General features: G+C 40.8%; 2 protein-coding genes across 2 annotated transcripts in view; one reads left to right on the top strand and one right to left on the bottom strand.

Moving 5' to 3' along the window:
- The first annotated feature begins 3280 nt into the window (after positions 1-3280).
- Positions 3281-4677, top strand: LOC123816231 (protein FAM50A-like). Its single transcript, XM_045835092.1, has one exon. The coding sequence runs from the start codon at positions 3470-3472 to the stop codon at positions 4490-4492; it is 1023 nt and encodes a 340-aa protein (XP_045691048.1). The 5' UTR covers positions 3281-3469; the 3' UTR covers positions 4493-4677.
- A 133-nt stretch (positions 4678-4810) lies between these two features.
- DMC1 (DNA meiotic recombinase 1) overlaps positions 4811-26325 on the bottom strand; it is a 30841-nt gene continuing 9326 nt past the window's right edge. The window contains exons 8-14 of the mRNA XM_045835094.1: positions 25899-25971; positions 20315-20406; positions 19841-19914; positions 19599-19713; positions 19179-19239; positions 10752-10868; positions 4811-5297 (exon numbers count right to left, since the gene is read on the bottom strand). Of these exons, the coding sequence (XP_045691050.1) occupies positions 5228-5297; positions 10752-10868; positions 19179-19239; positions 19599-19713; positions 19841-19914; positions 20315-20406; positions 25899-25971 (602 nt within the window). The 3' untranslated portion in view covers positions 4811-5227. The remainder of the gene's footprint in view (positions 5298-10751; positions 10869-19178; positions 19240-19598; positions 19714-19840; positions 19915-20314; positions 20407-25898; positions 25972-26325) is intronic.

The raw sequence follows: 26325 nt of genomic DNA, 5'->3' as shown, positions 1-26325 counted from the left end.
CTTATCGCTGTCTGGAGCAAAAGACGATTTCCCTACCTTCTACGTGGAGAGATGTGGCCGGGTGGCCGAGTGCAGGCCAGCGAGAAGGGCTGACTCGCAGGAGCTGACTCAGCTGGAAGGATCTGCTCCTGTCCTTCTGCCTGTCATCTTGCTTCCCCAGCACGGTTTCTCTGCCTAGAGTTCTAGGCACCATCGGAGGCCACGCGCTGACCTTGAGGATGGAAGCTAGAACGGCCAAGCAGAAAGGGAAGCCTGGGGTCCTGATTGCCGCCACCCCAGTCCCAGTCTTCACCATCTCACAACTGAATTCTTGGAACTGCTTCCTGAAAAGTCTTCCCACTGCCAACGTTGTTAGTTCCTTTACCCATTTTCTAAAAGCATGTTTTATTAATTATGTTATTACAGTTGTCCTTTGCCCGTTTCACTGTGTCTCTACCAGATTACTCCTCCAGCTTCCCCACGTCAACCACCTTCAATGAAAGCATGCCTGAAACTTTTCCTCATTTTTCCACTCTAAGCTTTCCCATTACTCTGCTCAACTTGGAGTCTCTACCAAGAGCAAATGAAGGTCTCTGACTCTGGCTGTAGCAAACTGAGCATGGCCTCTGTTCTCATTTCTGGTGGTCTTTGTTTCCACAGAATGAATAATCGATGGCGGGAAAAGACATGCTTTTTCTAGTGTGTTTTCTAACCTGGTGGGATGTAAGCCTAGAGCTGCAGGCAGCGTCCTGGCGACTAAGTAGGGAGAGCCTAAGAGCAACAGCAGCATGGGGACGAGCAGGGCAGGACATGGAAACAGGCCGAACAAGGCCTGAGGGTGCTGCCTGAGACCCCAGCTGTGGCTGAAGTCAGCTACTTCCGGGCTTTGCAGTTTCATGAGCCAGTGAATTCCTGCCTTGCATTTGCTAATTTGAGTTTCCGTGGCTTGCAACACGAGTCACGAGCATTTAAGTCTTCTCTGAACCCCTCTCACCCTCTTAGAATAAGTGACCAGGGCCATGTCCACAGTCTGGAGGAGACGGAGGACTGGAAAACCCTGATGCTCTGGTCACTGATGGCAATTTGAACGCTGGCTTAGAAAAGGCCAGCGGGCCCTGCACAGTCTGCTGTGCTGTCCCAAAACCAGGCCCCAGGATTACAGCTTCACATTCGCAAGCTCAGCTACTGCCCTCCAAAGCAAAGCAGGACTTACTGGAATGGCTGGATCGGGGGCGGGGCGGGGGGGGGGGTGGTGGTTCTGTCTTTGGCCACATGCCATATTAAAACCCTCCTCACAGAGCTGTAGGCCCTTGTATTGAGCCCTGGTTTACAACCACACTGCCCACCTCTGTGTAAATTCCCCTCCTGGTCAGGGGGTACTCAGCTCAACCCGGAAAGATTTTCTGAATTTCAAATCTTGGGAGTTTTATTTCCTTCCCTACCAAAAGGCCTTGGGATCGTATACAAATTAGTCCATTCCCTTTCCAGGGCTTGGCATACAAGGGTATCTCTAGGAAATGCTCAGTTTTGCTAAAATAACAAAACTTCCCCATCTCCAGGACAAAAAATGTGCACTTATATTTGTATTCTAGAAGTCCTTCCTTCTTTCCTTCCAAGGCTTTGCTTGTGTTTGCTCTGTAAGTCTGATTTCTTCAGGAGTTGATTTACTTGAGGGCAACAAGTGTTCTATCTCTATAAAAGAAGCCATTTATTTCTTTCTTCTTTTTTAAAAAAATTATTTATTCATTTATTTATTTGAGAAGGGAAGGGGAGGAGAAAAGAGAGGGAGAGAAACATCAATTGGCTGCCTCTCACATGGGCCCCAACCTAGGACCTGGCCTGCAACTCAGGCATGTGCCCTGACCTGGAATTGAACCAGTGACCTTTAGGAGATGACGCCCAACCAACTGAGCAAGAAGCCATTTCTTCAATGGCTCTGCAGAATATAAAAAAATCTGCTCTTAGATGACTTTATATATTCAGAGAAGCAGTTCTGTGGCTTAAGAAATGTAAAATTAAAAAAAAATCTCTTATTTCCCAGAACCCCACCCTGTGAACAGTTCTGCTTGTCTAGTCAGTCTCGGTTTCCAAATCCCAGCTTCAAAACTCCGCACATGCTGTCTTGAAGTTTACCCTTTCCACTCCCATTTTTGGAGCCTTATAGTCCAAATCACACTACTGGTTATACAGTCATCTGTTCTCTCGTTTTTTCAAAAATTAGCCTTTTCCCTTAACTAGTATACTAATACATTGAGGGCAGAAACTGTAATTCCCTGTATATTCTTTAGCACTTAGCATTCAATATACAACTGGTAAGTGATTGAATGGATAATCAAATGCCTTTTGTAACAAATGGAATTACAATACTTGAATTTTTATAAAAGTTCTTACAATATAAGAGATTGGATCTTTTTGAAGTTTATAAAGATCATTGTAAATATTATTACTTTAATTTTAAAATACTTTTTACCACATACATTTTAAAAACTAGATTTTATTTTTAACAATTAGAAAAAATATTCTTTTACACATTTCTAGATAAGTGTCTGGAACTTTACATTTAATATTTAAAAAGGTTTTTACCTGGCTGGCGTAGCTCAGTGGATTGAGCTCGGGCTGCAAACCAAAAGCATTGCAGGTTCGATTCCCAGTCACGGTACATGCCTGGGTTGCAGGCCATGACCCCCAGCAACCGCACATTGATGTTTCTCTCTTTCTCCCTCCCTTCCCTCTCTAAAAATAAGTAAATAAGATCTTTAAAAAAAATGGTGATGAAAATAAAATAAAGTAAAATAAAATGAAATAAAAAAAAGGTTTTTAATTCTCCACGCAAAACTTTAAAGTCGTGCTACCTTTACCCCCCAAATTGTAAAGCTACTTATTTCCTTCCTCTTTATCTTTCCAATAAAATACATATGTATCAAAAGTACATTTTTAAAAAGTAATTTCAACTTGTCAAAAAGTCAAATGATTTAAAATTTAGCTTAATTTAATGTTTTCTGTTGCTATAAAGGTGAAAGTACAGTTTGACACTGTAAGTTTAAAAAGAGGCTTTTTTGTGTGTGTCACGTAAACTTCCCTTCCTCAAAGGTCTCCCGCCTTCGGAACCTTCGGAAACAGATCCTCTCGAACTGTTCGAGGGGAAACCTGGCGGAGGGTGGGACGTCTCTGAACTCTGGGACTTCCCCTTCGCCCGGTGGTTCCCTTTAAAAAGCTGACGCAAGAGGGGGCGGGGCGCTGCGCGGTACGGCGCTGCGCCTGCACGTCTCCTCGTAGTTGACGTCACCGCGCCGGCGCCGGCTGACGGCACAGACGCCGCCGCCGTGGTCGCCAAAGCCGTTGACTATCCCGGGCTGTGGTCGCTGTTCTTGCTGCCGCTCCTGCTGCTGCCTCTGCCGCCCCCGCTGCCTCTGCCACCCCTGCCGCCTCTGCCACCCCTGCCGCCTCTCCCGCCCCCGCTGCCTCTGCCGCTCCCGCTGCCTCTGCCGCCATGGCTCAGTACAAGGGCGCCGCGAGCGAGGCGGGCCGCGCCATGCACCTGATGAAGAAGCGGGAGAAGCAGCGCGAGCAAATGGAGCAGATGAAGCAGCGCATCGCCGAGGAGAACATCGTGAAATCCAACATCGACAAGAAGTTCTCTGCGCACTACGATGCTGTGGAGGCGGAGCTCAAGTCCAGCACCGTGGGACTTGTGACCCTGAATGACATGAAGGCCAAGCAGGAGGCCCTGGTGAAGGAACGGGAGAAGCAGCTGGCCAAGAAGGAGCAGTCGAAGGAGCTGCAGCTGCAGCTGGAGAAGCTGCGGGAGAAGGAGCGCAAGAAGGAGGCCAAGCGGAAGATCTCTTGCCTGTCCTTCGCTGTGGACGCAGAGGAGGAGGAGGAGGGCGAGGAGCAGGACGAGGTGGCCATGCTTGAGGAGGAGCTGGAAAGGGAAGAGGTCCTCACGAAGAAGAGGAAACTGGGGAAGAATCCGGATGTGGATACCAGCTTTTTGCCTGACCGCGACCGCGAGGAGGAGGAGAATCGGCTGCGGGAAGAGCTGCGGCAGGAGTGGGAGGCCAAGCAGGAGAAGATCAAGAGCGAGGAGATTGAAATCACCTTCAGTTACTGGGATGGCTCCGGGCACCGGCGGACGGTCAAGATGAAAAAAGGCAACACCATGCAGCAGTTCCTGCAGAAGGCGCTGGAGATCCTGCGCAGAGACTTCAGCGAGCTCAGGTCGGCCGGGGTGGAGCAGCTCATGTACATCAAGGAGGACCTGATCATACCCCACCACCACAGCTTCTACGATTTCATCGTCACCAAGGCCCGAGGCAAGAGCGGGCCCCTCTTCAATTTCGACGTTCACGATGACGTGCGGCTGCTCAGTGACGCCACGGTGGAGAAGGACGAGTCGCACGCGGGCAAGGTGGTGCTAAGGAGCTGGTACGAGAAGAACAAGCACATCTTCCCCGCCAGCCGCTGGGAACCCTATGACCCCGAGAAGAAGTGGGACAAGTACACGATCCGGTGAATGCAGAGGTGGAGCGGGCTCACTTCCCCGGGTCCCCCCAGACTCCCCACTGCCCGGGTCTGCGGGACTCCAGGTGCATGGTCTCCCCGATCCTGTGACGTGACTGACCATCCCCTGCCCTTGATGCTGTCATTTGCTGCTGTCTTTACTGCTTTTTCTTTTATGATAAAGAAATGCACATGTTAGTCAGAGCACTGTGCTTTATTTAAAAAAACATTTTTGAGATAAAATTGACATAACAAAATTCACCATTTTGGCCATTTGCAAGTGTACAATTCAGGGAATTTAGTACATTGACAATGTTGTGCAGTCATCACCTCTATCTAGTTTCTGAGTATTTCTCACACCCCATAAGGAGACCCTGTGCCCATTAGCAGCCTCTCCCCCAGCCCCTGGCATCCCTAGCCTATTTTCTGTCTATGGATTTGCCTATTCTGGAAGTTTCCCATAAATGAAATCATACAATTAAAAAAAAAAAAGCTGCAGTGAGAGAACCAGGTATCACTTTCCCAAGTAGTTTTCAATAGGTTTATTCACTCATATACATATATATTCCTGAATCCACATACAATACAAAGTTATAAATCAGAGACTTGTAAGATAAAGATTTAAATCCCTTGCTGACTTTAATAACATGTGAAACAAACTCTTACAAAAGATCTGGTATGTGAGACTGCTTTTCTATTTCTTCATCGCCTAATAAGCACTAAGAAGCAATTTGCATCAATCCACCACCTACTCCTTGGCATCCCCAATTCCTCCAGCAGTTATTGCGAAGGTGGCTTCGTTTTCAGGCATGTCAGGGCTAACAGAATGCAAGGGAACAGAAGTTTATAAAAAGCTCTACTTCTATAAATACTATATTCATGTTAACAGACATCACACTCCTATCTTTGTGAGTCTCCAGAGACATCTCAGAGTTGGTACAGCTAAATGTGGACTACAGAATTTACCTACAAGTATTATCAACCCACACAAACATTTATGGAACAAGTTTTTATGTGTAAGGTTCTGAATGTCAAGAAAAGTTACCCCAAACTTGGAAATAGGCGAAAGGGATAACGGAGCGTGCTTTCAGTGTGTCAGGATTTTGCAGCAGACTCCCAGGGGCTTATCTGATGCTAAAGGGCTGTGCACCTTTTACTGCCCAGGCCAGCGCGGGGGAAACACACTGACTAGCACGTCTTTCCCGGTTACCCGGTTCTGTGAGGACTCTGTGCTTTTCATTGTCTGGGCCATCTTATAACTCTGAGTTGTAGAAAACTATGAGTAATACAATTATTCTTGTCCACAGAAATGTAATTGTGTGGAGGCGTGTAATCGATTGTTGTTCTATAGATACTGTGACCTATTTTTTATCAATTTATAATTCATCTCAGCGTTCCTTATCTGATTACATATGTGTGTGGTAATTTGATTTTTTCTTTTGATCTGGTTATAAAATCTTATTAGTTGCTGCATTAATTAGTTGAATAAACTGACATTTTATATTTGTATATAATTCATGCTTATATGCTCTTTAAAATTTATCTTTTAATTTATTCTAAAACTCTGTTGGGTAGAGTTGATTTGTAGAAAACTAAGAGCAGTGCAGATGACCCTTGTCTGAGGGCCATGCAGACGATTCCAGGCTATAGCAATGGAAATGAACTGAATTTCATTGTTTAGAAAGGCAACTGATTTCTCTCTAGTAGAAAAAAACTTCACATGTTACAATTCATTGCCTGATATTAACCAATTTTCAATTTACTAGCAAATTTATTTTCGCATTCATTTGACTACATAACTCTCAAATTACTCTTTGAATCAGTGGTTTCCTCATTAATTAGGGAGCTGAATAAAATCTTTGACACATTCATTTTATATTTATTTGCAAGAAGTCACGTTTTTAACTTTTTGGAAATCAGACTAGCATGTACTAGGCCCTATAGATTTTACAAAAATGAGACAGGCATTACTCTCAAGAAGTCTAACAGGTGAGCTATGACATGTGGTATATATGCAAATTAAGCTGTTTCATAAAGTCAGTATATATGTTACAGAGCTCTAAAGAAAGGGGAGTGGGGAGGAGTGGATGTGGGAGAGGAGGGGAGGGCAGGGCAGGAGAGAGTAATGGGGGAAAATGGGGACACCTATAATTGAACAACAATAAAAATTTTTTTAAATAAAGAAAGGAGACATTATGCCAGGTAGGTTGATTAGGAAAGGCTTCATAGATAACATCTGAAGGGTCTTTGAGGCAGAAATGGGAGTAATCCAGGTAGAGGTAATAGCATTAAAAAAACGGGAATAGAAAGCTGCTTTTGTGTATAAGAAAGAGAGGAAGAATAAGAGGTTATGTTTAGATACATTTCATTTAAGGTATTTTGGGATATTTATGTATGAGTTCTGCCAGCACTTGGAAATGAATAAAACTTGAGTAAACGGTTAGACTGGAAATAGAAATCTGAAAATCACTGATCATGAAAGAGATTACTGCCACTTTGTGCTATTATTATATCCAGGTAATGGTGACTATAGTACTGTTAATAGCCTACTTTATTAAGTAGTTACTCTTTACTATGTGTCAGGATCCCTTATTTCATTTAAACTTTACGATAACCCTGCTGGGTATGTATTATTACCCACATTTTACAAATGAGAAGATGGATGTTCAGACAAATAATTTGCCCAAAGTCACATTGCTAGTAAGTGGAAATGCCAGGATTGGAGCCTAAGGTGACGACTCCAGAAGCTTTGATTCCAAAGCTCATGTTCTAAACTACTAGGCATACTGCTTTTCAAAGTTGGGTGTTTTTTAAAAATTTCGTTTGTTTTGTTGGGAGGGAGCAGGTCAGGCAGTAAACTTTGAGCTCCCTACTGATAAGGTTACTCGCCTTGGGAAACAGCAGAGAGGTCTCCCCTGAGGGTGGCTCAGAACACAGGCTGCAGGTAAGGTAGGTCTTGCAGACTAAAACTGTAGTTGAGTAGGAAGCCCTGAATGCAATTTGAAAATAACCTTTTAGACTTGTTGGAAAATACTCAGTTGGCCTCTTACAAATGTAAGAGGTAGGAAGAAAAGCAGTTGAGAAAGAGGGAAGCCAAGCAAGGTACCTGCAAAGTTGAACCAGGCTTTTTGTTTGTTTTGTTCTAGAAACAATAAAAAACAATTACTTCAGATACCTGACAATTTGTATGTCTTTTTTATTATTTTTGCAATTATTTAAAATGTGTTCTTCCTCTGAATTCAGTAGTGTTCTTTGCTTTTAATGTCCACTGATCACAGATATGCTAAGTGGAATAAAATAAATGGGGTTTTTATTCACTTGAGTTTTAAAAGGAGAAAAATATACACTTGAGAGCCAACTATAGCTAAATAACAGAAGCAGTTACTATGGTGAGTTCTAGGAAGTGGGCTTGGTCCCTTTTGTAGCCATTCCTGTATACCTGGGAACTCTTCTAAGAACCCCTTTCTACTCAGTTCTTGGGGAATTGTTTGTTTAATAAGAAATGTCTTTCTTTTACATGTGTGTAAGGTAGTACTTGAAGACATGGGGGGTAACTATAGTAGACTAGCTATGACTGCCCTAAATAGATCATCCCACATAAACTAAGAAATGGTGTAATGATTACAAGTGCAGATCTTTGATTCAGACAGAATAGTTTCTAATGTTATTCCGTCCCTTATTTGTTTTGTGGTTGAGACAAGTCCATTCTTTTACTCATTAAGGAAGATCTTTATTGAGCACCCGCTGTATCCCTGTTCTGCACACTTGAGGTCTATAAATGAAAAATAGAAGGACAGAAAAATAGACAAACACTCTTGCCCTTGTGAAACTTACATTGGGGGGAAGGAGAGACGGACAATACATAATGGACATAATACATATATTATGCGATATGTTAGAAAATGGTGTGTTTTAAGGAAAGAAAAAGTAGAGCTAGGTAAAGGAGATTGGAAGTATGGAGGCTGGGAGGAGGGTAGTTGCAATTTTAAATATGGAGATAACAATAGGCATTGTTGAACAGGTAGCATTTGATCAAAGACTTGAAGGAGGTGAAGGACATGACCAGAAAGAGGGCAGTGTGGGAAAAGATCATTCCAGGCAAGGAGAACAGTGAGCACGAATGCCCTAAGGTGGGAGTGTGCCTGACGTGCACAGAACATCAAGGTGCCCACTCAGGCGGCAGCATGGGGAGCAACGGGGAGGGCAGGAAGAATAGGAGTGAGGCCGTTCATGAAGTGCTCTGTAAACCGCTGCAGATACTTGGGCTTTGATTCTGAGTTAAGATGAGTCATTGGAGGATTTGAAGCAGAGAATAGATATGATCTGACTTAGTTTTACAAAGGATTGCTCTCGCTTCTATGTTTTAAAATAGACTTTAGAGGAGCAATGGTTAAGTAACTGCTGGGGGCCTTGGTTTCCTCATGGGTAAAATGGGGATAATGACCTCTGTCTCTTAGGGTTGTTACAAATAGTAATATATATATATAAAGCACTTGGTGTAAAGCCTAGCACATAGTAGCCACTCAGTTAGTGTTAGCTATCACTATTAGCAACATCTCTTCCAAAAAGTTCTAAGTCAAGGAGAAGTCTTTGTGAGAAATTTTTAGGGACCAGAAGGAAAAGAGTATGTGCTACAAGACTAGAAGCTTAGAAAACTGAGTTTTGACATTTTAAGCTCTGATCTAGTTTTGCTGTTTTCATTCAAATTTATGAATATTTGATATAACTAATCTCTATGATAGCTTTAATTATCCTTCACTGAATCTGCAGAACCCTAGTATCCTCTAAGGACTGTATGAAATGAAAGAGTTGTTTGTTCCTGCATGGTTTGGAGGCCTTAATGAAATAGACAAATGATTGAACAGGAAGGTCCATTCATTTATTAATTTGAGAAATAGTTACTGAGTTCCTACTATGTGCCAAGTACCTTGCTAGGTACTGGGGACATGAAAGAACCAAACCCCGTCTCTGTTGTGAGACAGATACACACGTAATCAGCTGATTACAATTCAGAGCGAAAAATGGTAGGAAAGTTCTAAGCACAGCAATCCATCCAAGATATAGATGAAGAAATTTTAGTAAAAAACATGAAAAAATTCTATTATCTATTTAACAAAAAACATTTGTAGCAAATTTCTAGAGATTGCTGATGCTTCGTAAAACATAGCATTTGAATATTATAGTCTTCCACAAGGCAGGTAATGAAAAGCAAAATGGTCTGAATAAAAACCACATTGATGTAGAAACTGATTATTTAATATTTATTCAATAATAATATGTAATATGTACTGTGATTCATAGAAAAAACCAAATTAAGAGCTCACCTGATTTCTTTTTTGGCTAATTTCCCCTTCCCTAGGGTAAGGAGTTATTACTCATCTCTGCCTTTGCTCAGGGTGGCTAATCAGTCAGTTTCAAATACTGCACATCTGTGGTGTCCCAGCCTAGTGTCCCTGTCTTCAAGGTATTTAATGTCTAACAAGTGTGACACATGCTATACTGTAAATCACTACCAATGGAACCTAAGCTCCATGAAGACAGGGACTTGTTTTATTGTTTGTTTGTTTGTGTTTTCACTATCCCTAGAACCTAGAACAGCTGATGTGTTGTAGGTTTCTTTTTAAATTTGTTGTTCATAATTTCTTCTTTTAAAATATTTTATTTATTTATTTTCAGAGAGGAGAAGGGAGAGAAACATCAATGCGTGGTTTCCTCTGGTGCACCCCCCACTGGGGACCTGGCCCCACAACCCAGGCACGTGCCCCGACTGGGAATTGAACCAGTGACCCTTTGGTTCACAGGCCGGCACTCCATCCATTGAGCCACACCAGCCAGGGCTAGTGTTTATAGTTCTTAATTAAATAAGTAAAGTACTGTGAAAGACTAGGGTATAACCTAGACTGCAAGTCAGGGGAAGTGAGGTTTAAATTGAAACTTCAAAAGAAAACTGTCAGAGAGAAAGGAGAAGAACATATTCCCAGTACTTTCTGTACTTTTCCTGCACGTACCACATTTCGATTGGAATTGATTATTTCATTATCTAGCTTCACTGTAAGCTTTGGAAGGTCAAGGACCAAGCCATTTGTCAACACAATACCTGGATCCCTAGAACCTAGTACGTAGTAGGGACTTCCCAATGAATTGAGTAATTTTCTAGAAGGAAATTCAAACATGCAGCATCTTCCAATGACAATATTAAAGCCTCTCAGGAGAGGCAATTTTACTTAATACCATATGTACAAGGATCTGCTTAAGAAGAAGAAAATATTTACCTGTCATAAATCTTGGCAATTCTCAGCTCTCCTCTTCCCTTTCGCAAACTTATTCTTGTTGTTGAAGCGTGAGCCAGAATGTGCCCCCCGATGGGTTTTTTGGGGTCTGCCTGAAAACTAAATTAAAAACACCTTTTCATGTTACATTATATGGTCCATATAGAGTCATATCTGCAATTTCAAGGCAACTTTTCTGTGGAGGATGGCAGGGGATGGAGTAGGTGTGTATTCTGAACAAGCAGAGGTTTGCCCACTAACTTTGGAGTGGGGTCAGGTTTGGGGCCATCCAGTTCAGGCTTCTGAGATTCCTGGGATAAACAGTCCATGTTTTGTTTGTTTTTTAAATAGAAAAAAAATCCCATAAATAAAATATTACTCATTATCTTAGGATAACTCTTGGGGTTAAACAAGTTTTCTTCTTTGCAAAATACATTCAATTTATTTATTTATTCAGGCATTCATTTATCAGAAATATTTATTAACAGCCTATTACGTGCCAAGCACTATTCTAGTCTAATGATAAGAAACACCCGCCCCACTCTCTCCCTCTTGGGAACGTGCCCACATCTTTCCCTTTCCCTTCCTCCGCCCTGACAGGCACGCATCTCCTAAACTCTAAGGGTGCCCGTGGCCTTGACACCAGCGGAGCCATGGGCAGCAGCAGCAGCTCGTCCTGGGCCAGCCCCCTGAACCTGTCTCCAAAGCCCCCTTTTCTGGGACTCTCGGCTAGCCAAGCAGCCCTGCCTGGGCCCTCCTGCTGCTTCTCCTGTCCTAAGCCCTTCCACTGTCCCAGCTTAATAAACTTACTTTCAAAATTAAAACGAAAAAACAACCCAAAACACCCAACCCTCCTTCAAGATGCTGTGATGTAAATGACAGCAGATCGAGCCAATTGAGAAACATCCTTCTTATATAGTAACTGTATGTGGAAAGCCTTCAGTGTTGTACAGGTTATGAATTTACAATGAGAATAATCTCAGATATGGAAGTTATAAAAATATCAATGAAAATACTGGACTGTAGAAAAACTGATGGTTCCACAGAAGATAGACCAGTAGAAGATTCTATGGAGGGGAGACAGGAAAGGATTGTCGGAGTTAGCTCTATGGGCAGAGAGAAGTTTTAACAGCCATGCACAGATGGTCTCTCCAGACTGACTAGTCATGCTCCCATGTGAGCACACTTAGCTTCGCCTCCTCCTTTCCAGACGTTCAGTGGTCTCCTGAAGTCCTGTCTCTATTCTTGTCCCATCTTTGACAACGCTGCTTGCTTCTTCATGAAGAAAATGAAAGCTCTTAGGAAGATGTTCCTTCAACTCCTTCTTTTTATCTGCCACCTACATACTTATTTACAGTTGCAGTCATTCTTCCTCCTTCCCTCTCAAACTTCTTTTTTCTTATTTCAGCAACTCCTCCTACACCTCGGTGCCTTTGCACACAAGATTTCCTCTGAAATGAAAGCCCCTTTCCCACTGTGTCTGTTTATTTAGCTCTTACTCATCCATCAGGTGCCATCCCTTCTTGGGAGCCTTGCCTGGTACCCTGAAACGGAATAGAAACTGCCTCCTCTGTGCTCTCAAACCACTGTATGCATTCCTCTATGAAAGCACACTACATTATAATATGTAACTCATGGGTCTCACTCCCCCCATACTCTAAATTCTTTTCATCTTTGTAACTCTAGTGCTTAGAAAAATGTCCATAATATACAATAGAAGGCATTCAATAAATATTTTTGAATGAATACAGAAGAGAAGATAATTTGGGTCCCCCTGGTCTAGATCCTTTTGGACACAGATTTGTGACATATCTTTGGAGAAGCTAAAATTCTCCAAACTTTATTTATTTATTTATTTATTTACTTACTAAAATTTTAGAGAGAAGGGAAGGGGGGAGAGAAAAAGAGAAACATCAATGTATGAAAGATACATCAATTGTTTGCCTCCCGCACACCCGCAACTAGGAACTTGGCCTACAACCCAGGCATGTGCCTTGACTGGGAACTGAACCAGTGATCTTTCAGTTTGCAGGCTAGTGCTCAGTCCACTGAGCCACACCAGCCAGGGCTATAATTCAAGGAATTTTGAAGGGTGTTCTTACAGAAAGGCAAATGTAAAAAGAGAAAGAATTTCTCCCTAATTGAGGTAATCCTCTCCCAACCCTAGTACAGATAATTTCAAGAAGAGCAGGCAGCTGGACTCTTGGATGTATAGCCATGGTGTTCTGTTAGCAAAAACCCTTTCCTGGGTTAGTACAAACCCGAGGGCTTTAATTATTTGCTGTTTCTAATGTGGTAACCTATGCACAAAAGGAAATAGGTTAGTATTGCTTGTTCGAGATTATTTTAGGTGAAGAGGTTAAGAATGTCATCTCGAAAGGAAAATGATTTTGAATAAACTAAATAGGGAAATCAATGATAGGATTTGCAAAAGTACTAAGAAAATATATAGGAAAGATACAGGCAGAAAAAGGTACATAAAATGAGTCATAAACTAAGAGATAATACTTAATCAAATAGATTGCAATATAGCATAACAGCCTTAGCTCTGGGAGAATGTCAAGCCAATTCAAATTTTATTTGTTCCATTAAGGTATTCAGTAGAATTTTGGGTCACATTTATAGTTCTTAACTTTTTAAATAAGTCATTAATACATTGATAATTTAATTAAAGATATAGGCTCTCTCCCAGAAAAATGTACATATATAAAAATTGCATATATGTTTAGGAGATTCATGGTTTCTTCCCCCTCTGGTATAGTTAGGTATTAATAATAATAATAACAATTGAGATTTATTGAGTCCTTACTATGTGGCAGTTCTTATTATTCCAACTCATCCAATTATTTCCCTTTGTTTGGATTCCATATTTAGTAAATAACTTTGGATTAAAGTTTGAATCCCTACAGAGGTCTGCTTACGAGGGGAGAAGGCACCAGCCCTAAGACCCCCGAGTGCAGTTACATGTTTCAGCATCAGTACCTGGCCCTCTGACCTTTGAGTCTCAGGGGCTTGGTTACCGTGAGTCGGCCCCAGGGAGACAGACTTGTTCTCGGTGGGCTCGCCAGGTGAAATCTCTGCCACGGGGCCAAGGGCTCTGAACTCGGGTCAGTTCACTGGAGTAAGGGCTACATATCCCTGCACGCCTCTCAACTGACAGTGTGCCGGCCCTTCTGCAGCCATTTATAGCCCTGATAAACCGTGCGGTTTACGGGCTCGGGAGTTAGATCTGGGTTCAAATTTTGGCTTATCAGCCAGACATGTGACCTCAGGAAAATTGTTTAACCATTCTAAGCATGTTTCTTTATTTTAACTGGGGGATAATAACTGTGTCTAACTAGCAGGGTAGTTGTGAGAATAAAACAAAATCATTAGGTAAGGTACTGGCCCAGTGACTATAGTTACAATGATCTACTTTCATAATCCTGACTCAAACACCAATTACCTTGGGCTAGTTACTTAACCTTTGTGAATCTCCATTTCTTTGCCTGTGAGATGAGAACAAAAAGATCTCATCTCTCAGCGCTGCTGTGAGGATTCAAGGTATATTTAGTATAGCTCATCCAGAGCCTACTATTGCCGGGATTTATGCCAGTGAGTTCTATCCTTACAGTAATCTTGGCACATAAGAGATACTCAATAAGTGGTAATTATTATTATTATTTAACTAAATAATTCAGATAAAACATGTAGACCAAGAAAATCTTAAAGTTTCTTTGCACTTCCTTTGAACCGAGTCTTGAGGTAAAGCACAAGAAGGTGTTATAACATTTCGCATTCTTTTAGAGGGCTTTAATTTACTTCTATTTCTGACCAAGTAAAAACAGCTTCAGAAACACACCCACATTCCTCGTTTAGCCTGATCTCTTATGCCCCCTTCTTTTGTATTTTCTTTTCCTCTTTTTTTTCTCCTTTTCTTGGGGGATGAGGGAGAGTGATGACAAAGAGGAAGAAATGAGGGTGGATATTGGAAATGAAGGGGTGTCAGGAAAGATTGTTTTATTTATCCCACTCTGGGTGAACGGATTACAGCCTGTCATATCGCTGAGGGTAAAACCCAGAACAGCCTGACCCTCCAACTTCAAATAAGGGTGATGGGGTCATGAAGCATAGGGTTATGGTGAGGGGCGGGCACATGGTATCTTTCTGGGAGTGGGATGAGGAGGGTAGCACAGTGAGGCCGAAAGAGCATAACTTTGAAGTCAAAGATAACAGGGTTAAATTCCTGGTGGTTTTTTAATTGTGCGATTGAGCAAGTAAGTACCAAATACTCTGAGCCTCTGCTTGCTCCTTTATAAATTAGGAATAATAATAGTATCTGCCTGAAATACTCATTGCACTGGGGACATGGAGTGGCTGGGCGAGGGCAAGCTTGAGGGACAAGGGTACTCCGGGGACTTTTGACTCGCTAAGGGGTAAGCTCACACAGAGAATTGTTGAGGAAGGGTCTACCGAGGAGAAAAAGGCTGAGTGGGCATGCGCAAGAATGAGGAGGATGCTTTGAGATTAGGGGAAGATGGGGAGAAGGGAGTACTGCCAAAAGAGAAGAATTGGGGGGAAGAGAAGAGATGGTTTCAAAAAAGGAGTATGTTTAACAAGTTTTGTTAAGTAATTCCCCTCCCCACCTTGTTTCTTCCCAAAGTATGCAGAAAAACATACACTTTTTTCAAGAGTTTGAATGTGGAATTCTAGGGTTTTGGGGGGACAGGGGAAGGATGGAGCAACACACGGAGACTGACTTCATAGAAAGAACAGGGAGGCCCCAGGAGGCTGAGTTACATTGAGGTGATGTAAGAAGTATGTAAAATAATGCATGAATGTACCTAGCACCTGGTAAGCAATCAATAAACATAAGTTCTCTTAGTTTTGCTGGGGAATATAAGTTCATGTGACTTGGACGAGGTCACCATGCCAGTGATCCTGGTTTAATGTTTTTTCTCTAACCATATTGCCTTTTAATTTATGCTACTGATGTTGAGTCACTAGGTGACATCCTTAGAGAATAAAGTGACTTCATATTTACATGACTGCAAATGTTGTAAGATGACTTTTTGTTTCAGCAAGACAAATACATAAATGAAGTAGGTGACATCACGGTCTTATTTGCTGCTCATTTGACTATTTGCCCTGGTACTGACTCTGACTTTTTAGCTCCAGAACTTCATCAACTGGATCGTCTTAGCTCTAAAATCTGTGTCTGTAAGTCTCGTCGAGGAGCTCCTGCTCTGCTGTATCATATGGCAGCTCCTCGCCTCTGTAATTTTGTTCCTTTTCATACAATGTGCCACCAAGATGGGACATAAGCCCCAATTATTGTCAGCGTACTTGGGGCTTCATACCAATTACAGTGATATTCCTCTGACAGGCTCAGGCAAGTTGCAGCTCGGAGTTCCTCAACACTGAGAAACAAAGGTATTTTCTTTATGGGAGCTTTCCTAATAGTGTTTGAAATCCTTTAGTTTAAACTGTCTTTTTTTCCCATTTAGTATGGTAATTATGTGCTTCATATGACACACATTTAATTTGTATTGTTATAATATGAAATACTTCAGAGTACACTAATTATGGCGAGCCTTGTTTCCTTCCAACTCAGATAGGTGGGGGAGTCGTTTCAAAGCGGAATCACCCAGCACCAATACTGGGCTTTGTTACCCTCTCCGGCTCTTTACTAAGTTCACTTCATTATAAGTCTCCTCTCCTCTCTGACTCCTTCCGTGACTTCCTTTCTGTCACTGCTCTATTTCTCCCGTCGTTATCTTATGGGAGTCCACTCAAAACGGTTTTACCCTTTTTGAAACTTTCTACAAATATCAGAGAAAGAACCCTTATTTGTGACCTAATTTCCACTGATTTCCTTTTCCTTCTAACTCCAGACAAACAGTGTTGGCCTCTTCCATGTCCCCTCCCCTCGCCCGAAGAGAGAACATGGCTCTTTAACTTGAACTGTTTTATTTGAATGCAACACACTGAGCCAGTGAATCATTTCTCCTTTTTAAAGCAAGCCTTAAAAATCTCCCATCTCTCTTCAGCTTAAAATTACTGTTTGTGAAGCACTCCGTGTCCACGTATAAAGTACCCTGTAAACAGTAACTACTCAAGGACTGCCGACAACGTGTGCCCAGCCAAGACTTTAAAATTTTGAGTTAAATGGACGTGATTTATTTTTTTTTTCTGGAGGCAAGGCATAAGTCCCTTTTATTCACTAACGAATTCCCAGAATCTAAATGCATACATTTTTAATAAATATATATTGAATGAATTAAATGATGGAGTTCCCCTCCTCAGTCTTTTTAACTTGCTTAATATCATGTGTGTAGTTAGTATTTGCACATTGGAATCTCCTGTGATGAAGTAGAAAACAGCTGTAAGAGAGCACTGGAAAGTTAGAGGTATATCAAACTGCAGAAGATGCAGCAACATTCTTAGCGTTAATTTAGAAAATGCATAAAGAGAGACACACTCATTTCAGTGCAATTTACAGAATTTATACTAGTGTGTCAAATACCTTCTAATACATGTCAATCCCCATGACTTATTTATTTTATAACTGGGAGTTTGAGGATGTAATGTACAGCAAAGTGACTACAGTTAAGAATAGCAAAAAATAACATATGTCAATGACTCATTTATCTGCTACTATCTGATGTATCGACTCAGTTTTACAGTAATATCACTTATTGTAACCATCAGAATAATAATTGATGGAAGCAAGAATCTTCGATGGATATTCAAATCAATAGGTGAAAGCTTATCAGAACAAGGTATTTACATCAGTCTCAAAGTCTCACCTCACAAATTACTCATTGATTACAAAGGGGAAAGGTCTTTTACAATGCAGAAATTTTGTGAACACCATCTTAATCACATGATCAAACTTAACATCACTAATAATGGGACAAACTGCCCTATAGTTTTTCTGCCAAAAGTGTTTAACACTTTAATAATGAGAAAAAAAATCTACCCCAAATGGAGGGACATTCTGAAAAACAGTCGGCCTGTGCTCTTCAAAAATGTCAGTGTCATAATTGTCAAACAAAGGTTGAGGAGTTGTTCTGATTAAAGGAGCCTAAAGAGACCTGGTTGGTAAGGACTGAGTGCCAGCTTGCGAACCAGAGTCACTGGTTCGATTCCCAGTCAGGGCACATGCCTGGGTTGTGGGCCAGGTCCCCAGTAGGGGGCATACGAGAGGCAACCCCATACTGATGTTTCTTTCCCTCTCTTATCTCCCCCCTTTCCCCTCTCTCTAAAAATAAAAAATAAATAAAATCTTTAAGTAAATACATGAGCCTAAAGAGATTTGATGACTACATGCAATGCATAATCCTCTGTTGATCCCAAATCCAAAACAAAACAAAAAATGCCAAGAATTATAAAGGAAATTATTGGCACAATTGGAAAGACTTGAATACAATTAGATAACCCTGGCATGCCAATATTAAATTTCCTGATTGTAATAATTATATTGTGGTCATGTAGGAGAATGTTCTTGTTCTTAGAAGAGATATGCTGAAGTATTATGACGTGAAATGTCTTAATGTCTACAAATAATTCTCAATGGCTCAGGAAAAAAACTCTCAATGGCTCACCAAGGAATATACACATACACAAAGATTTTCTATATATGCACGCACACACAAGAGAAAAAAGTGGCAAAATGTTAACAATTTGATGAACCTAGGTGAAAGATATATGTGTATTCACTATACTAGTCTCGTGACTTTTCTCTGGCTAAAAAGTTTTCTAAATAAAAAGTTATTGAAAATATCTCATAAAGCAGTATTATGGAGTCAGGGTTATTTTGATTGCTTATTGAGATACATAATCCTCAGAATTTTTAATAGTAGCAACTAATCTTGCTTCAAATTTTCTGTTTTCATTATTCTCTTTGTGTCTGCATTCACTGCTATCTTTCAGACAGAGCCATCAATAATAGGTACATTATGTGGACAAATATCTCAACAGATTTTGCATATGCCTAACATGGACTGAAATAGTCTCTTCCAACAGTAGACTTCTCTCATCATACTTCTTATAAATATATATATATCCTATAAATAGCCCCTTTTTTTAGAGGATAAGAGCTTATCAGTACAATAGGAGCCATTTGTGTATCTGGAATATGAGTTTTTATTTCTCTGGGATCTTTTTCTTATTATCCTTAAATATCCTTTTAGTTATAGACAAAAGTGGAGTCCAAAGTATCTCTGAAAATAGTTAGTGCTTAATTTTATAAAGAACTAGAGGAAAGTAGATCTTGGATAACAAATAAATGATATTTGCAGTTATAAAGTAATATGCACTGCAGTAAAGAGATTTGTGATGTATTTGCACCCACATCAAGACTGATTATATTGGAATTATTTCTCTTCTACACTTTAACCCTGTGTTATTAACTTCTGTGAAACACAAAAGCAGAATATTGGGGCTTACGTCATAGTTGCTCCTGGATCGGCCGTCATTTGATTGGTCACAAACACAGCCACATTATATTCTGCATCAAGAAATAAAATTAAGAAATTAAGATAAAGGCAAAGTAAATCTAAAAATTCTTTGTTTAGATTTCAGAGTTTGGGAATATTGCACCATGAATTTATTTTAGAAATAAGACTATATTCCTATTTTTCTTTGATAACAAATTGATTTAAAGTTATTATTGTTATTATTTAGGTACCTTATTTTATTAGAATCAGTATTTTTGATTTTTAAAATAAGAATGGTATTCCCATGAGGGTAATTTTGACTTTTAAAAATGTATTGTTTCCTGATGTTATTTTGAGCTTCTCTGCAAAATCTACTCAGCAAGCATTCACAGATGCATTCTGATGGTGCCATCTTTTTTTACAAACCTACCTTCTGAGATTTTTTGGAGTCGTGATAACATCTGGGCCAATTTTTGTTGTCGTTCAGCCAACTCCCCACGACCACTGAAATCCACTCGAAAAAGTGCCATTATTGAATCAATGATCTGCACAGAGTTAATGCAAAAACAAACATTCGTTTGGAAAGGAAGAAGTTAATTTGAATCAGAATCAAGAGAAGAAAAGTAGTATACTAAATAGCCCTGTGAGTGAGCAATATTTAAAAGCTTGTACCAGCAGCTTGAAGATGCCAGCCTCTTCATGGAACTTTGCCGCTACGTAGTCAAGTAGCTCCATCTGATGTTCACCTGGTGGGAAATGCAGGGAGAAAACATAAGAGCTGGCAGAAGCAGAGGCTAAGATCAGCTACGTCCTTGCGAGTAGGGCAAAAGAAAGTCTTTGAAGGATTTTCTTAATTATTTATAACTTTATTAAATGATTTCATATTCTGCCTTGGCATACATGCCAAATGCAACATTATTCATGTTACTCTCTATTTCAAAGATAAAGAATAAGAAATAATTTGAGAGTATTTTAGTATCTAAGGACTTACCAGATGATAAAATCTGTGGACTGACTGAACTAATTTGGAGAAGAGTGAAATAAAGAGAGAAAAGAACAGTGTGGGAGTGTTGTATCACTCAAGCAGTGACTCAGTGCTGCCGGCCTGAAAACAGCCCAAGCACCCGGCTGCACGGGGGCTCTTACTGGTATATGCACGTGCATAGAGGACATTGTCCAGCACTGCATCGTGGTCCACATTGAAGCGATCGGCAATGTCCCGGAGACGATCTGGACGGCTGGAGGGTGCCAAAATTAAGGAACCAATCAATTCCAAAAAAGTTTAGACAACAACTATGAAAAATAATACCACAAGGCAATTAACAGAGAGGCAAAAAAACAATGTACCTGCAAAGGTATTCTGGAGGATGCTAATAATCATTTCACATCTGTACCACATTTTATTTTTCATAAGTGCCTGAATACCTTAGGTAGTTATAATGGTTAAAGACATGATAGGGCAGTAATGCATTTAAATATTAAATTATCTAAGCTTTAAAGTAACCATGGAAGCTAGTTCCTATGGCCTGTATTACATTTTACAGATGAGGACACTGGCAGAGATTAGGCAAATGACTCAGGATTATACAGCAAAGAGAGAAACGAGATACTAAGACTTGTGAATCTCTTTTGTTCTCAGTTCTATAAAAATAGATCTATTCTAGGAAGATAATATCGCTGAATTTATAATTCAAGTCACTTCAAAGTGAATTAATTCACTCTTTTCATACTCCTTATTTGTTCAATATGAGATAGTTTAATATACCGTTAATCATGCTTTGCCAGTGAGATAAATTTGACTACATCAACCAAAGGGTCAGAAAAGTAACATCAAAGGTTAGAAGGGAATTACCAACCTTCTCCTAAAAGAGTTGTGTTAGCTTTCTGAAATTAGTAAATTCTTAGGGACACAAATTCAGAATAATTAAAAAAGTATTGTGGAAGATGCTAATAATCACTTATATCTATCTAAACTATAAAGGAGGAAAACATTTTTAGGCCTTTGGTGATCTCAATGACATGTCCTACTGTATCTAACGTGAAGTGAGGAAGAATAAAGGGCATGTCTGCGATCTCATTTCCCTTTGCATCCATATAATACCTACCACACTGTAAGGAATTGTAAAGCAAGGACCATGTATAATCTTATTTGTGGCACCTGCAACTAGTTTAGTAAATATTGAACTGCCTTTAGTGTTTCTTACAGATCCTAATGCACTACACACGTGCCTTTCTTCAGAGCATCAGTGACAGCCACTAAACTCTCCCACTGCTACCCGTGCACCCAGGAGGTGGTTTTGGTGGACGTGTCAGAGAAGGAACTGGAAGAGGCAATAACCATTTTTTTACCAGGTCTGCTTTTTACAAAACTTGGTTGCTGTGTGACCAAAATTGTACTTATGCTGCAGGGAAGTTCAAATCCATCTATAAATACTTATTAACGGAATACCATATGGAATCAATTACCATAATAATCAATTACCAGTGCAAGACATTATGGGGAATGTAAGGAATCATAAGATAATCCACACTAAAAAATAAGCATAAAATGCGATTAAGCAGGCAAAATATAAACACAGAAAAAGAAAAATATCAAGAGAACAGAATACACGTAAGAGATGGAAGGAATGAGAACATTCTGCCGAGGCCCTCGCGTGTCCTTGTTGCTCCCTCTTCCCTCCTGCACATGGGACTTGGCTCCTGTTTCTCTCTACCGCTCCTGATAAGGTCCAAACTGCCCAAACGGCGGTTTCTAATCTGTAAGAACAACTCCTCCCTCTCCGAGAAGCATCCTTAAACAGCTATTTCTGGAACTAGCTGAACTCCAGCTGAGCTCCTCCTGCTGCAGCCCTATACAACATTCCGCCCTCCTTCTCTGAGTTGGAAGTCTTCTTCAGAGTCTTATGCCCAGCGTTTCCAAATAAAGTATTCTGCGAACAGTTCTCTGGCTGTTGTTCTCCTACTGGAGTATTAGAGACTTTTGGATAGCAAATTCTGTAACCGATCAAGGAGAACAAGGTTTTCTAAGTTGGGTAATTAAGAAAGATGAGAAAAGGCAGGCCTTGCTTGGAGTGAGAGGCTTAGAGGATTTGTGTGATCCAGAAAGACTGACTGGAAGGTGCGTATAGAGGGAGCAAACACCCAATAGGATAGAAACATACCACGCACATTTGTCTATGGCTGGCCAAATGAACATTCACGAGTGAGAGCAAAATGAAGCATTTTCAGAAATGCCAGGGCTCAAAGTTTACCACCTGGATTAGTTTTCTGAAAAAATGGCTTGAGTAGGTAGGTGTTCCAGGAAAACAGAAACACAGTAAAGACGACAATTTGAGATGCAAGAAACCATAATGAATAAAGAAAACGAGAACCTTTCTAGTTAAGTCTAATTCGTTGGTGATGTACAGTGTTTTCAAAGTTCAACAGCAAGGCATGTTCTAGAGGCAGTATGTCTGAACTAGGACCAACTGGCCTTTTTGCCTCTAACTGTGGCGACAGTGAGTCATGAGCTTGGAGAGCTAGGCTGCGCCTTCATTGTGGATGACCTTATGAACTTGGGCATATCTTCTCCATTGTTAGTAAGAATTTCCTCTGACCCTTATACCTCCTTAAATTGCTGTATTTCTTCTTCTAGTCACTGGTGAATAACACACTGCCTTAACTCCTTACTGTTTCTTTGCAACAGGTTTCCATCATCGCGCTCTACTGCGAATGTCCTCTTGGACTCCTGATTTCAAACCTCCGTGATCTTCCTCAGTTTGTTCCTTTAGTCTGTCTGTCTGTCCCTTTCTCTGGGACATTGCTGAGTATACTTTTCTTCTTGAAACCCTCCTTTTTGCTCGTCTTTCATATCCAGATTACCTCCGACTTCCTCTGTATCTGCGGGTCCCTTTTCTCAGACTTCTTTCTAAATAAACACTGGCACATCCCAAAGTTGTGTTCTCAGTTCTCCTCCCTTCTCTCTCCGGAAGTTCTCTTGCCCCTTGGCTATTCCATCCAAATCTCTGGGCCCTATACCTCTCTCAAGCTGAGTCCGACATTTCCAGCTGCCATGTGGATGTCTTCCTGTACCTCAGATTCAACACATTAAAATGAAATAGCACCTTTTCTGTGAAACATGGTCTTCCCGATTCTGTCACTGGCATCATTGTTCTCCTGTCTCCAGACCAAATCCGGTGCGGTTTCTCAAACCTCTTGCCTTTGTCCACCAAATGCAGTCATAGAGTCCCGTCAAATTTCCTCCCTCATTTCCTTGTCCTTCTCCTTTTATTCCTACAGCTTCCAACCTAGATCGGGTTCTCATTATCTGCCTAGAGTATTGCAAAAATATCTAATTAACACTCATCATCCAGTTTTAAAGCCCTTTTGCCTAAGAATCAAATCATCTTACCAACCTTATGTTCTGGAATACCTTGCCCCTTGGATTAAACTGCAATTTTCTCTGGTACCCAAACAGACGCCGCCCTTTTCCCTTCTGTGCTTTTGTTCTTGTCATACCTTCCCTTATTTTTGACCATGACTTTGAGTGAGTCAGAATTTCCTGCACAATTTTTAGTAAAATCTTTGGAGAAGATGATTAAAAATGAATACAAGGTAATTTCCTCTCATGTATTTTTGTCAATTTCATACCAAATTCATTCAGAGAAGTGAAACCTTTTAAAATAAAGAATGATCTGAAACTTGGTTTTCCTCATTATTGCTGGTTTTCAGGATGACTATAAAAATAATATACGTCAAACAAACTCTTTTATAGTGACATTACTATATCACACCACTATATTAGCAATTTGTTTAAATAAAAAGGTTACAGGGGACTTCCGGCCAAGATGGAGGTATGGGTAGACACACTGTGCCTCCTCACACAACCAAAAGAAGGACAATAACAAATTTAAAAACAGAAAACAACCAGAACTGACAGAAAATTGAACTGTATGGAAGCCCGACAACCAAGGAGTTAAAGAAGAAATATTCATCCAGAGCAGTAGGAGGGGCGGAGCCGGGCTACTGCATGGAGAGGACTCTCAGCAAGGCGGTGGCTGAAGGACCAGGATGGGCGAGGCAGTGGCTTGCAGACTGGACAGTCCCACATTCTGTGGACACATTCTGTGTCCAGATAAAGTGGGAGAATGACTGGGGAGCAAAACAGACGTGCAACCAGGACTCCATTGTGGGGAAACAAAGCCTCAAAGCCTCTGACTGAAAACACCTGTGGGGGTTGAGTCAGCAGTGGGAGAAACTCTCACAGGAGAGTTAGTTGGAGAGACCCACAGGGTCCTAGAACGTACACAAACTCACCCTCCTGGGAATCAGCACCAGAAGGGCCCAATTTGATTGTGGGTAGCGGGGGAAGTGACTGAAAGCCAGCAGAGAGTGGAGCAAGCAGCACTTGGACACTTCCCCACATACAGTGTCACAACGCAGTGACGTGGGTTGCCCTGCCCTGGTGAACACTAAGGCTCTGCCCCTTACTACCTAACAGGTGTACCGAGACAAAAAAGATATGGCCCAAATGAAAGAACAGATCAAAGCTTTAGAAAAAACAACTAAGTGATGAAGAGATAGCCAACCTATCTGATGCAGAGTTCAAAACACTGGTTACCAGGATGCTCCAGGAACTCACCGGGTACTTCAACAGCATCAAAAAGACCCAGGCAGCAATGAAGGTTGCAGTATGTGAAATAAAGAAAAATCTACAGGGAACCAACAGTCACAGGAAGGAAACCAGGACTCAAATCAATGGTTTAGACCAGAAGGAAGGAAGAAACATTCAACCAGAAAAGAATGAAGAAACAAGAATTCAAAAAAGTGAGGAGAGGCTTATGAACCTCTGGGACAACTTGAAACATTCCAACACCTGAATCATAGGGGTGCGCGAAGGAGAAGAGGAAGACCAAGAAATTGAAAACATATTTGAAAAAATAATGGAGAACTTCCCCAATATGACAAAGGAGACAGACTTCCAGGAAGTCCAGGAAGCTCAGAGAGTCCCAAAGAAGTTGGACCCAAGGAGGAACACACCAAGGCACATCATACTTACATTAGACAAGATCAAAGATAAGGAGAGAATCTTATAAGCAGCAAGAGAAAAGGAGACAGTAACCTACAAAGGAGTTCCCATAGACTGCCAGCTGATTTCTCAAAAGAAACCTTGCAGGCAAGAAGGGGCTGGAAAGAAGTATTCCAAGTCATGAAAAGCAAGGGCCTACATCCAAGATGACTCTATCCAGCAAAGCTTTCATTTAGAATGGAAGGGCAGATAAAGTGCTTCCCAGATAGAGTTAAGTTAAAGGAGTTCATCATCACCCAGCCCTTATTATATGAAATGTTAAAGGAACTTATCTATGAAAAAGATAAAAAATATGAACAGTAAAATGACAACAAACTCAGTTATTAACAACCGAACCTAAAAACAAAAACAAACAACTAAAACAGGAACAGAATCACAGAAATGGAAATCACATGGAGGGTTATCAGTGGGGGGGGGGAGAAAGGGGGGAAAAGGTACAGAGAATAAGAAGTGTAAATGGTAGGTACAAAATAGACAGGGGGAGGTTAAGAATAGTGTAGGAAATGTAGAAGCCAAAGAACTTATATGTACGACCCATGGACATGAACTAAAGAGGGGGGGATGTGGGTGGGAGGGGGTGTGCAGGGCAGAGGGGAATAAAGGGGGGAAAATGGGACAACTGTAATAGCATAATCAGTAAAATATATTTTAAAAAAAGGTTACAAAGTATTTTCTGTATCAATGAAGATAATCTTTCCTCCTGAGTAGCCACCTGCTCCTGGAAGTTGAGCTGTCACTAAGAAGCAATGAAAAGTTCATTAATATGAACAGTGAATAAACTCTTACAATTATATAAATGTATAGATTAACATGGGATTTATGCTGGTTGCATTTATTTAGTCCAGCTAGCAAAGAGCATGTTACATTTTTATATTACCAACCAATAGCAAAATTATAAGTATTCTGTCAGCAGAGTAGTAATTCAACAAAGAATGTCAATATCTCTCACAATGGGAGATATTCATGAGAGCTAGTTCTCCTAAAGAACACAGGTGGAATTTACTAATGTTTTTCCTATAAGAAATAATTGCAAATATAATTTATGCTGTCTAACTCACTTAAGAAAACTTTTGATTAATTCGTGTCCAAT

Source organism: Phyllostomus hastatus, unplaced genomic scaffold (genome assembly GCF_019186645.2).
Source record: "Phyllostomus hastatus isolate PE091 unplaced genomic scaffold, TTU_PhHast_1.1 phas_contig_198, whole genome shotgun sequence".
NCBI lineage: Eukaryota > Metazoa > Chordata > Mammalia > Chiroptera > Phyllostomidae > Phyllostomus > Phyllostomus hastatus.
The sequence above is the reverse complement of the archived record's forward strand: the minus strand, read 5'-3'. Positions and strand labels throughout refer to the sequence as shown.

Excerpts from the sequence above, each read along its gene's own strand:
- LOC123816231 (XM_045835092.1), top strand. The coding sequence starts at position 3,470 with ATGGCTCAGTACAAGGGCGCCGCGAGCGAGGCGGGCCGCGCCATGCAC.